At 44.1% G+C, this 12523-nt stretch overlaps 1 protein-coding gene across 8 annotated transcripts in view; it reads left to right on the forward strand.

The window, feature by feature from the left end:
- The window catches only part of ITSN2 (intersectin 2), a 1402222-nt gene that overhangs the window by 754979 nt on the left and 634720 nt on the right, over window positions 1-12523 (forward strand). For all 8 annotated transcript variants that reach the window (XM_078647702.1, XM_078647706.1, XM_078647705.1 and 5 more), the window contains one exon: window positions 11689-11864. In XM_078647702.1, the coding sequence (XP_078503828.1) occupies window positions 11689-11864 (176 nt within the window). The remainder of the gene's footprint in view (window positions 1-11688; window positions 11865-12523) is intronic.

Here is a 12523-nt window from a genome sequence, read left to right on the forward strand (position 1 = left end):
GGATGACTTCCGGATGCGCTAACGCGGCGCGTCATATGACGCATTACGCGACAACGCAGGTACAGAATATAGTCAAAATGTCTCCACCAACCAGCGGTCGGAACACAACCCCTTTCAGCAGGCTAAATAGTTCTGTTAAATGACAACAGAAGGGACAGGCAACAAGAACCATCAGTCAAAGAGGGGAGGGCTAGTTCTTCTCTACCGGGTTACATTGGGGCGCTACCGGAACTGATCGAATTGGTAGTCTACAGTGTTTCTGGATGTTTCAGACTGAAGCTGGGGTTAGCATGAGAGCAGCACCATTTCGTAGCTCCGTCGTGGTCATTCCGCAACCAATCATGGCAGCCGTTCTTTATCGTTATTTTGGGCGGGGTGGGTGGCGGAGCCGAGCTGTTTTGCAGCCATCATTGTGTGGAGTTCAGTTCATCTCACTAGTTTTGTATTTGTCATGAGGGGTTGTTCCTAATGTTTCTATTTTAGCGAGGTCAAAAAGAGATCCCATTAGTGGCCTACTGATTTTGCTCGATTCCTTTTCTTTTTTTTTACACGATTTTTCGTTATCTGCAAAGACTAAACAGAGTATTGCGACTCTGTGTTTGTTTGTAAATAGAGAATGAACCAAAGAGAACTAATTCTAAAACAGTAAATACTTGGATAACAATCAATCAAATGGAGAGAGAAGCAGGCACGACGGATTACAATGGGGGCAAAGGCCTGCGTTAACTACCTTTCACTATCTGCAAAGAGAGAGTACTCCTAATAGAAATGAGGGGGAGGGGCACCATTCAAAGCAGATCAGTGTGCATAAACACGAAAATGTTTTCACTTACCACGTACTTGACATTCGACAGCTTATGATATTTGCTATTAAAAAACCATTGAAATTCACTGAAAAAACCATAGGTTATAGACCATATATAGTTAGGAATTAGCATTTAAAAAACCTTATTTTACTCACACAAAACCATTGAAATTCCATATATAGTTAGTTGCACTAACTATATATCGCGCACCCGCAATCCACTGCTGATCATGTCACATATTACATCATTCATGACATGGTCAGTGACATCACTGATGACATCACTGATGACATCTCAAATGACATCACTGATGACATCACTGATGACATCTCATTTGACATCATTCTTGTGCTAATACGATAAACCTCTTCAGACTCTAATATAACCTTAGATACACTCAGTGTATACAGACACTCACACACTGCCACTCATCCATGGAGTTACTCACACACCCAGTCAGTCATGCAAAGAAACAATCTCACCTCCATTTCTTCAACTATACAGTTAAACACACCTTACTTATTGAAACATATACTAACACATATTTACTCTCTTATACAATCCCTGATACAAGTTCACAATGATCGATACAACTACTCACTCATTCAGTGGCTCTCATGCACAGTTATTTATATATGCCAACTCTCACATGTACTGTGTTTTACATATGTACTTACTATGACATGTAGCATTGAGATATCCATTCACTCATCAATACACTCATGCACACAGTCAACTGCCCATGTAGCTGTTTCCACATGCACTCTTGAACTCATACACCTAGTGAATAAACTGCTCACACATCTATGCATAGAGTCACACACCTTCCAGCCACCCCTACACAAACTCAATCTCCCATAGAAATACTTGGGCAACCAATTAATAACACATATAGCCTCTCGTATAGCTAATGATCAACACATGCAGCAGTTTACAGAACAACAGACATAATGATGCACAAATTAAGACAGTTTAGTCACTAACCCATGCATTCAGTGAGACACATTTAATCACTCACTCATACAGTCAGTCACGCACCTACTAAATCCTTCATCCAGACACTTATACATCCACTCATTCTTCAATATGTAAAACATATTTAAACTTTACAAAAACACACAGACACTAGATGATGTCATCAGTGATGTCATCAGTGATGTCATTTGAGATGTCATCAGTGATGTCATCAGTGATGTCACTGACCATGTCATGAATGATGTAATATGTGACATGATCAGCAGTGGATTGCGGGTGCGCGATATATAGTTAGTGCAACTAACTATATATGGAATTTCAATGGTTTTGTGTGAGTAAAATAAGGTTTTTTAAATGCTAATTCCTAACTATATATGGTCTATAACCTATGGTTTTTTCAGTGAATATATATATATATACATGTATACCCTTATACATATGGGTATATATGTGTATACTCTTGTGATAGAATGTCTGCCTTTTATTGCAGTATTATACTTCTAATTGCACTTTGGATATTTCTTTTTTGTAACCTACACCCAATTCACTTTCTGCACCGATCACTACCTCATATATTCCTGGCTGCTCACTAGTATCACTTTTGACTCTTTAACTTTTTGTTGGCATCTGTATTTTGTTCCAGTATTTCATCAGTATTATGCTTATATTTGTTTACTGCACATTTGTGTAAGCTGCTCCCATTTCTCTTTATTCCTGTAATGCATTTATTGCTACCTCATATATTGTTGTACATTTCTTTTGTAAACTGCACCCATTTCACTTTTTACTAATGTAAGGCACCGATTGCTACCTCATATATTTTGATCACTCACTAGTGTCATTTTTGACCCATGTAATTTATTGTTTGCTTTTACCTCTGCTCTTGTATATCTCTACTGCTCACCATCCCACACCCACCTTTACCGCCATCCCAACATGGATCCCATCGGCAAGCACACATATAAAATAAACTACCCACCCGCACTCACCAAAAAAGCCGCTAAACGCTTTAAACACAACTTCCTGAGGTCCCACCCTGAAACCCCCTTTGCCGACACCTACTTCTCACCGATCAATGGATCCCTGAACACCGATATCATCTTCCACACCACACGCAGAGCTCAATGGAGAAAAGCGTTCCTCACCTTACTCAACGTCTCCACCACCAGGAAATCCGCTCATGGCCTAACACTCTCCATCACACCATCCCAACTCTTCCCAGGCAGAACCACCATTACTAACTACAATAACGGGGTTGTCCTAATTCAATCCACAGACAGGAACCTGGAACTACTCGACAACCTGTTCCCCACTTTCAAAGGGCACCTCTCCAATCCTCGGACCTCCACTCATACCCCACTCCAACTGAACCAGAACACCACACTTCCAACTAGCGTCTCAGAACAACCCACCGCTTCTGACCCTCACAACACGACTCTCTCCCAGCCCACCTCCCCCCCACTTTCCCCACCCCCGCCACTCGCTGCACTCCCCCCACTCCTAGCCCCCACTCCCCCCTCGACCTCTTCCCCCCCCACTCTCTGCACTCACGCCACTCCTGGCCCCCACTCCTCCCTCAACATCTCCCCCCCCCACTCTTTGCACTCAAGCTACTCCTGACCGTCACCCCTCCCTCAACAACTTCCCCACCACTCCCTGCACTCCCGCCACTCCTAGCCCTCACTCCTCCCTCAACCGTTCCCCCCCCCCCACTCTTTGCACTCCCGCCACTCCTGGCCCCCACTCCTCCCTCAACATCTCCCCCCCCCACTCTCACTCCCTATTACTACACCCCCGCAACAACCAGCCTCCACACGTCTCGCAATTGCCTCACCCCTCCCTTCATTGATTCCCTGTCCAACAACACCAACACCGTCACTTATCTTCTCACTCCTCCCCCCCAACATCGTTGCTACCTACGAGAACTCCAACACACTCACTAACACCCCAACTCCAAATCCATTTCCAATCACCTCAATAACACCCCCACCCCTTCCCCCCCATGCTCCAGTCGCTCAGGCACGTGCTCTCCCTCAGTGCCCCCCCCAACTCCTTACCCAACTGCACGCTGGACACAATCATGACCACCCTCCTCCAAGTGAAAGAAGAACTCCACACCCTCAAAGAGTTACTCCTCACGCACCCCAGACACCCCCCTCTCACCACCACTCCTCAACGAAACAACAACCCCCCCTCACATCCTACTCACCCCTCACATTGGACCTCTATCCCCTCTCGCAATACCGCCAACCGCCCCAGCGCACTATCAAGACACATCCTACACACCCCTTACATTGGACCTCTATCCCCTCTCGCAATACCTCCAACCGCCCCCAGCGCACTATCAAGACTCTCTCGGACCTCGACATACATACCCTACTCCGCACTTATGTCCCGGAAACCAAAAACGTCTTAGACACCACACACCTGTCCATTCCTACGATTCTTTCCAACCATCTCAGACACCCCACGCATAACAACAGAGGCTCCGTGCCAACAACCTCACTAAAGTCCCTCTCACTATAAACCCCTCCTCCTCCCCTTGCACCCCCAGACTCAAATGCACACTTCTCAACTGTAGATCGGCCCAAAAACACTCGTCGGAGGTCGCTGACCTCATCATGTATCTGGACCTTGACCTAGCCATCCTAACTGAAACATGGCTAACTGAATCCTCTACTCCTATCATGGATATCCTTGTGCCCCCCAACTACTGCATCATTAGACTTGACAGGTCCAACAAGACAGGCGGCGGAATCGCATGCATTTACAAGAGCAACCTCTCAATTAATAAAGTCACCGCCCCTTCTCTTACCTCCTGTGAATACTTCTGCCTTGATGTCATCAGTGAAAACAAACCTGTATGCTCACTACACATCATTTACCACCCTCCTGGGGACAACCTCATCTTCTCCCAACAACTCATGGACACAATGGAGTGGTGTGGCTCACTGGTTAGAGGCAGCAGACCTGGAAGCAGAGGGCGGCCCGGGACCAGGGTTCTATCCCCGACGCGGCAGGGTCGTGGACCAGGGTCAGCGGACTCGATAATTCTCGCCTCGGTGCCTACTCTAACCAGGGATCACACTCGGCAACTCTTGGCATTAGCTTGCCTCATCTCCACAACGGCCCCCCACATACGCCGGGGATGCCTGGTTTCACCTTGGAGATACCCAGTAGGGACCATCTCACAGGGAAAGCCAGGACGGGTTCCCCAGCGGTCTACAGCGCAGAGATACTCCTTCGGGAGTTGATTCTAGCGCTTTAGAAACCCACAATTAATTAATTAATTAATGTCAATCAACTCAGGACGGCAAAACACACAAATCTACCTTGGCGATTACAATCTTCACTGGAATGACTGCAGTGACGCAGTGGTTAATAGCCTCAAAAATTTCCTTAACGCTTCTGACCTCACACAAATATGCAACAGCCCGACACATGACAAAGGCTCTATCCTCGACCTTGTCAACTCCAAAGAAGGCACTACTCAACTTGATTCAATCCAACCTTGTGACTGGTCAGACCACCATATTGTCACATTCTTCATCAAGGAAAAAGTTAAACGTATCCCGGTCCAATACTCCATGCCCAAAGTTTGGAAAAGAGACCTGAGGAAACTCAATCCAAACTCTCTACCCCCTAACAGCTGCAATCTCCTACTCCCCCCTACCGACGTTACTGACGTTCAGTACTTAACAGACCACTATCTCAACACCATGGCCTCAATAATCCATGAGGCTGCACCGATGCAACTGAAAAGAGTCGCCACCAAGATCTCCAACCCCTGGTACAACGGGAGTCTCAATGAAGACAGGCGGGCTATGCGAATGGCAGAGCGCACCTGGAGATCTGTTCCCTCGGCACTGCACCTAAACATTCTGAAGAAAAAGAGAAACGCCTACTTCAGGAAAATAAAACGCTCAAAATCAGAATTCTTCAGACTCCAGCTTGACCAAGCAAAAAACCGTCCAAGTAAACTGTTCAAGCTAATCCGATCACAATCTAAGGAACAACCCCCAGCTGCTGACATTATGGGCACTGCTCCTTCCTGTGAAGATTTCTCTGCTTTCTTTAACAAAAAAACGGACAACATAAGGAGCGATCTCCTCATTGACGCAAGCCTTTACTCAAAGCCCCACTGCATAACACCCAATGAACTAAAAAACAATGCGACATGGTCATCCTTTGACACCTACTCTGAAGAAGAAATTGACAGAGTACTCAGCACCCTGAAACCATCCAACCACCTCACTGACCCTCTTCCTGCTAACGCTGTAAAAGACTTCACCCCTTTGCTCCTCCCACTCTGGACTAAAATTATCAATAGCTCACTTCAACAAGGAACCATCCCTGACTCCCTCAAAGTTGGACAAGTGACACCTTTACTGAAGAAACCAACAGCCGACCCCACTGATCTAAACAACTACCGTCCGATTACCAACATTCCCACTCTCGCCAAACTGTTGGAAAAATGCGTCCAACTACAACTGACAAAGCACATAGAACAGTCTGATCTCCTCAACCCTCATCAATCAGGCTTCCGAGCATGGCACAGCACTGAAACCGCTATGACTCACATAATTGACGACGCCCTCCAAATTTTAGATCAAAATGATACCTGCCTCCTCATCCTTCTTGACCTCTCTTCAGCATTCGACACGGTGAAACATGAGAACTTACTCGAACTCTTAAAAACAAGAATAGGTCTCTCTGGGACTGTTCTTCAGTGGTTCACTTCCTTTCTACACAACCGGTCTCAAAAATTCAAGAGCAAAAACTTGATGTCCTCTTCAGTACCTGTTACGTTAGGTGTCCCCCAAGGTTCATGCCTATCCCCCACTTTATTCAACTTAGTTATGGAACCACTCACCACCCTGCTACAAGCATCCAATGTACACTTTCACATGTACGCCGATGACACTCAACTATATCTCAAGTTACAATCACCCAAAGACATCATGCGTCTGAACTCAACGATCAGAAGCACCCAATCTTGGCTGGCCGATAACCACCTCAAACTCAATGCTATGAAAACTGAGTTCCTCCTGATCTCACCTCCCACGAAAATATCCACCACACAAACATGGCTTAAGCACCTAACAGCCCTCAATGTCCAACCGACCATCGTGGATTCAGCAAAATCCTTAGGCATAACACTTGACACCAACCTCAACATGCAGCAGCATATCAGCAAGGCAACTAAGGGGGCGAACTTCCAAATAAATACCTTGAGGAAACTTAAACCCTTCCTCCCAGCCAAAGACTTCCAAACTGCAGTACAAGCACTAGTCATCCCTCGCATAGACTATGGCAGCGTGGCCCTCTGCGGCCTCCCTCTAACTACAACTGCACCCCTCGGAGCTTCACTAAACGCGGCAGCTAGACTCATCACTGGATCTAAAAAACATTTGCATATCTCCCCTGACTTTAAAGCCCTGAACTGGTTGCCTCTTGGAGCCAGAATACAGCTGAAAATTGCCTGCATGACGCACAAGGCTATACACCTGAAATCACCCGGCTACCTCACGCTGAAGTTGACAATTTCCGGCGGGTCCAGAACCACCAGAAGTACAAACAATCTGATGCTGAAGCCTCGAAGATTCCGGAAGGAAAAAACCTACAAACGCTCCTTCTCAGGAATGGCGCCCAGGATCAGGAACTCACTCCCTCCTGAAACCAGACTCATCTCCTCCACTCTTCTTTTTAAGAAAGAAGTCAAAAGTATCCTCATGGCTAAATACACTTGAACTACTGCGTTTGATTTACTCTGCGTCGATCAGTATTACCGGTCCTATTCCTTGGCACATGTGTTTTACTTGTTTTATTGAGCTACCTAATTGTTCATGCTCCCTCATATCTGTATTATTTGTGATATTTGTACTATTTACATTGATTTGATGACCTACCTTCCCACTATGCCATGCTACCTCATATCTGTAATAGTTGTACTATTTACACTAACGTGATGACCTACCTTCCTACTATGCTCCCTCGTTTCCCTACCCTGGCACTTGCCTGTGTAAAGCGCTCTGTTATCTGCAAAGATCTTGTTCGCGCTATATAAAACTTTCAAAATACATAAAATAAAAAAAATTCAACCATGGCAATTTTACCCAATATAACTCCTGTCTATCAGTAATACCCCTACACTAGCGAGCGCATGGTTTGAGTACCCTTCTGCCAGACCCTGTTGGAATGATCTAACTCCATACCTTGGTATAATGTCTCAGGACGCCGTCCTCAGTGCTTTAACAAATGCACTCTCTCTGAGTATGCAAGCCTACATGCATCTGCTTGCTCAGCTATCTCCCTTCTTAGAATGAATGTCGGGACCTGCGGAGCTGATTGTCATTTACAGCTCTCAGCAGCTTCCTTGATAACTCCGGTGTGAAGTGCCTTTCACCGAATTAACAACGGATGATGTTTAAATAATAAAATAAGGGCATTATTAAATTCTGCAGGAAATGCAAAAAAAATCTTTACTTAGGGCCTGATTACAATCTTAGCAGATGGGATACTCCATCACAAACATGATGGATATTCCATCTGCCGTATTACAAGTTCCATATTATGAAAATGAAACTGTAATATGGCGGACAGGATATCCGTCATGTTTGTATTGGAGTATCCCTGTTCGCTAAGATTGTAACCAGACCCTTAGTCTAGGTAAAAGAGTTGTCTACTACAAGCACAAAATATAGCAAGAACATCACGTTCTAATATGTGTCCCTGACACTAACAGTGCAGATAACAGGACAACAAAGTCTAACTATAATAAACGCGTGCATGGCATTTTGTCGTGTTAGTGAGAAACATGTTCAAATCACCATTTCAAAAAGATGCTAAGTTAGAAGGGAAAGCTCAAATGGAGACAAAATGTAATTTCTTTAACACTGTGATCGTGAGGCGACTGCTAATATTGCCTTCTTGTACTGTAAGCTTTACTGGGAAAGGTGTCCCTTTCCCCTCGTGTGATTCCTTAGCTGCTATCCTACAACATCTTCAGCAAGCTACTTGCTAAGTGTGCCTATTTAACCTAGTTGGCAGATGGAAAACTGTCCTCAACTTAAAAATAAAATCATTCACTGACTTCACTGCCACTTTAGAAAAATATGTTTCTTTTATTGTTACCGGCAATCCGACGCCTGCTCCTGCCGGGGCCCAGCCTACATTGACCCATTCCATACAGGTAGCCGTGGCAATTTACTGTATGCTCCGGGTCCATCGCCTGTCCCAAAGGACCCCTCTCTACACCCCACTGTTGCCGCTGGTGGGCCTCCCCAGGACTGGGGCTACTACACTGCCCGGGCACTGCAGGCCTGGATGGATCTCCCGCTTCTCGAAGTGGAGTCTCTTTTTTCTGAAGGCCAACTTCTCCCTTTCGACCATCTGGCAGAAGAGAGCAGGCTCACCCAAAGGCAGTTCCTTCTACACCGGCAAATTGTATTGCCGTTGTCTTTGGGATCTTTTTGGGGGTGTGCCCGCGACTCGCCCAGTGCTCCACACAGTACTGTCCATGGGCCCCGGCCATCACCTAATCACATGGATATACAAGGCCACCCGGGAACTGACACCTGCTCCACTTGCCCAACTGAGACACAAATGGGGGGAGGAGTTGGAGGCCAATACAGTATAAAGTCTGGGAGCGTGCCCTAAAATTCCCGGAACTCCAGTTTCAAAAACATGTACTTTTTTCCCTAGACCGAGCCTACCTGACACCGGCGCGACCTCAGCATGTATTTTTATGTAGGCAGTTGTTGCTTTTTGTTTGAGTTGTATATACAGTACAGAGATGGCGATCTTTCCGATGTTGGATGCTACACAGCATATCCCTCATGGTGGTGATCCTTGAGTACAAGTTTTTCTTGAACATGGTCTGTCATGAGGTCTTTTTGCCCACTCTCTAGTTCTTTTCTGTCATTGGAAAGAGAGCTGTGTTTGTGAAATTGTTCTCCAGGTCTGCCTTTCTCTCATTTTTCTTGAGTGCCAATGATCTCAGCACTGCCTGAACACTTTCCAATTGTTACATTAAGACCCTAGCAGGGGAGAACATTCTGCACTATTAATACGCAGATGACGTCTAACTCAGGTGTATCTTGCAACTGATACTGGTATACTACTTATGGAATTATGTGAGACTTGAAGGCCTTGGAGTTTCTTTCCCCAGGTTTAGTGTTTCTTTACTAGACAATCTTGGAAGTTAGTCTCCGGCTATATAGTATATTTTCCTCCCTGGTCCCTTCCACTAAAGTGCTATCACACTTTCACATCTGATACTCCAAACGTGTGTTGCGAGTCTGGATAAACCTGCACACTGATTTCACGTTCAAGAATTGTCCACACTCATGTTCTTTCTCATTTTAATGATGGTTATGCCTTCCTATTTGGCATTCCCAACCCCTGTTTTTTGGCTCTTAAAATAGTCTTATATAACTATTTTTGTTCAAGTAGCTTTCAGAGACTTTATTTTAAGCAATCCTTATCTACGTAACAGACTCAACAGAGATAGGGCTCCTCTCTGAGAAGCAGATCTTATCTCACATTAAATATTTCTTTAACAACAAAAGAAGACGTTCCTGCTTTATTTCTGTGATCTTTAACTACTTACCAGAAGACATTTGGTTCCCTCCACTCTACTATTTAAGACTAGCCTGAGCCTCATCAAGCTTCCTCCCTTGGGTTAACCATGAGCTCCATGTTACGCCACTGAGTACTGTAAAAACTAACAAAAAAAACTCACTTTATAAATGAGAAAGATCAGGAGTAGTAGTAACGAAGAAAACTGGACCAAGAGGGAAAGTAAAGTTTATTGCATGCGTTTACTCAGTATATTGTATCCCAGCTGAAGAAATTATCTTCCATTCAACAAATGGTAGAATGCATACCTACTTTTTGTTGGTTGTTCCTGTGCAGAAAATCTGTAAAACCGCTGCTTAGTGCTTTTGATTTTGCAAAACATTACCCTAACTGATGCATAAGTTAATACATTATTTGGAAGACAGAAGTACGATAAGTGTAGGGCATTATTTTATCTGAGGGTCCTCATTCCAGGTAGCTTGGATTTTGTATCACAGTATGCAGTTGCCGAGAAAATAGGTAAGTTGGTGCCCTTTATTCCTCTCCATCATCTGCGTGGAACCCTGGGACATAAGCTTGTTATTATAGGTTTGTGTTTTCAGCATTTCTACAGTCTTCATATTTGTTCTGGATTTGTTCCATAGAGGTCATACCTGTCAGGCTGTTCTCTGTGTTTCTTTGATTTCAGTTTCCTGAATATGCTTTGTTTTCCTGCCACCTGGGATTTGACTTTTGGAAACCTCAGATGTTTGGATAAGCGGTGTTTGTGGCAGGGTTTTAGATATCCATGACTGCATATTCAAGGTCTGGAAGTGAAATCATTCATAATATGGAGTGATTTGAGTTATTTGGACATCAATTGTGATACCCTCCCTAAAAAAATACAAGGCCTTTTTCTAGCTTTTCATGTGCGTTAGGCGAGAGCGATTGAGAGCAGTCCTTTTTAGTTTTTTTGGAAGATGTTCTGTGTAGGCACATATTGAACTGAGAGAATAGGGTTTTGGGAAATGCTAATGGCTAAATGGTCTTGGACTTGAAAAATTGAGAGGTGCCTCTCACATCTCAGTTGGACGAAAGTTTTGTTTACTCCTACTAATGAATAGCATGACTTTTGTAATCATTGAATCGTCACAAAATACATTGATTTACTGTCACCTTAGCGGATGTTTCATTTCGTCAGTGATTACAACTGACGCATTAGGACTTTGTTTTCTCACTTATTTTACATAAGTAGCAGTAATTTTCTGTTGATTGGAAAGGTAAGGTTACCTGCTTCTCTTTATGGTCTGTTTATTTAGCAACGTTTTTATTCCTTTGATTTATATAGGTTGATGAGAAAACGGTGGGTGAGCCAGGCTGGCTGTATGGAAGCTTTCAAGGAAATGTTGGCTGGTTTCCATCAAACTATGTAGAAAAAGGAGCAGAAAGTGAAAACGTCTTATCTCCAAAGAAGGCCTTAGTTCCACCTACGATATCTTTGTCTGTTACCTCACTGCCTCTAAAGTAAGATCATTTCAATTGATTACTAAATAAACATAAGGTATCATGAATGTACTAAATTATATGCATGTAATAAACACTGTGCTGCAGAATTTGTTTTGTCATTCCTATAGAGATTCTCCACAGAAGTTAAATGTACTTTTCATACTCCACAAGATTTAAAAAGATGGAGTTTTCTGTTAAAACATTTTGTAGTTTCTAATTATTTCTAATGCATAATACTTAGTAAATGTCTTAGCAGCTGGCCACTTTAGGCAAATGAAGAGCCTCGAAGTAAAGTAGTGTAGCACTGGTCTTCTGTTAACATATACAGTGACTTGCCTCTGGACCACTACTTTCCTATTCAATTTCAACACTAGCTTGTTATCATGTGCACAACCTTTCAGGTTCTCATTCCAAATGACCTACAAAATGGGCTGGTATTTTTCCACCCCCAGTGTTTCTTACACTGGTGCTACCGGTAACTCCCGGGGAAAAATCCAACTTATTATGAGCCTGACTCTGATAGTCCAAATGAGGAATTAGCTTGTGAACCGATAAATCCTCAATTTTCAACAGCCAAAATCTGTGTGTGAAAGTAAGGAGACCTGCAATGTTCCTGTGGATCTCACACTTTGAATGGGCCCAGTGACTGCAGTTACCGGCTTTATCAGAAGTAAGAG

The sequence above is a fragment of the Lissotriton helveticus genome, chromosome 6, assembly GCF_964261635.1.
Source record: "Lissotriton helveticus chromosome 6, aLisHel1.1, whole genome shotgun sequence".
Lineage (NCBI taxonomy): Eukaryota > Metazoa > Chordata > Amphibia > Caudata > Salamandridae > Lissotriton > Lissotriton helveticus.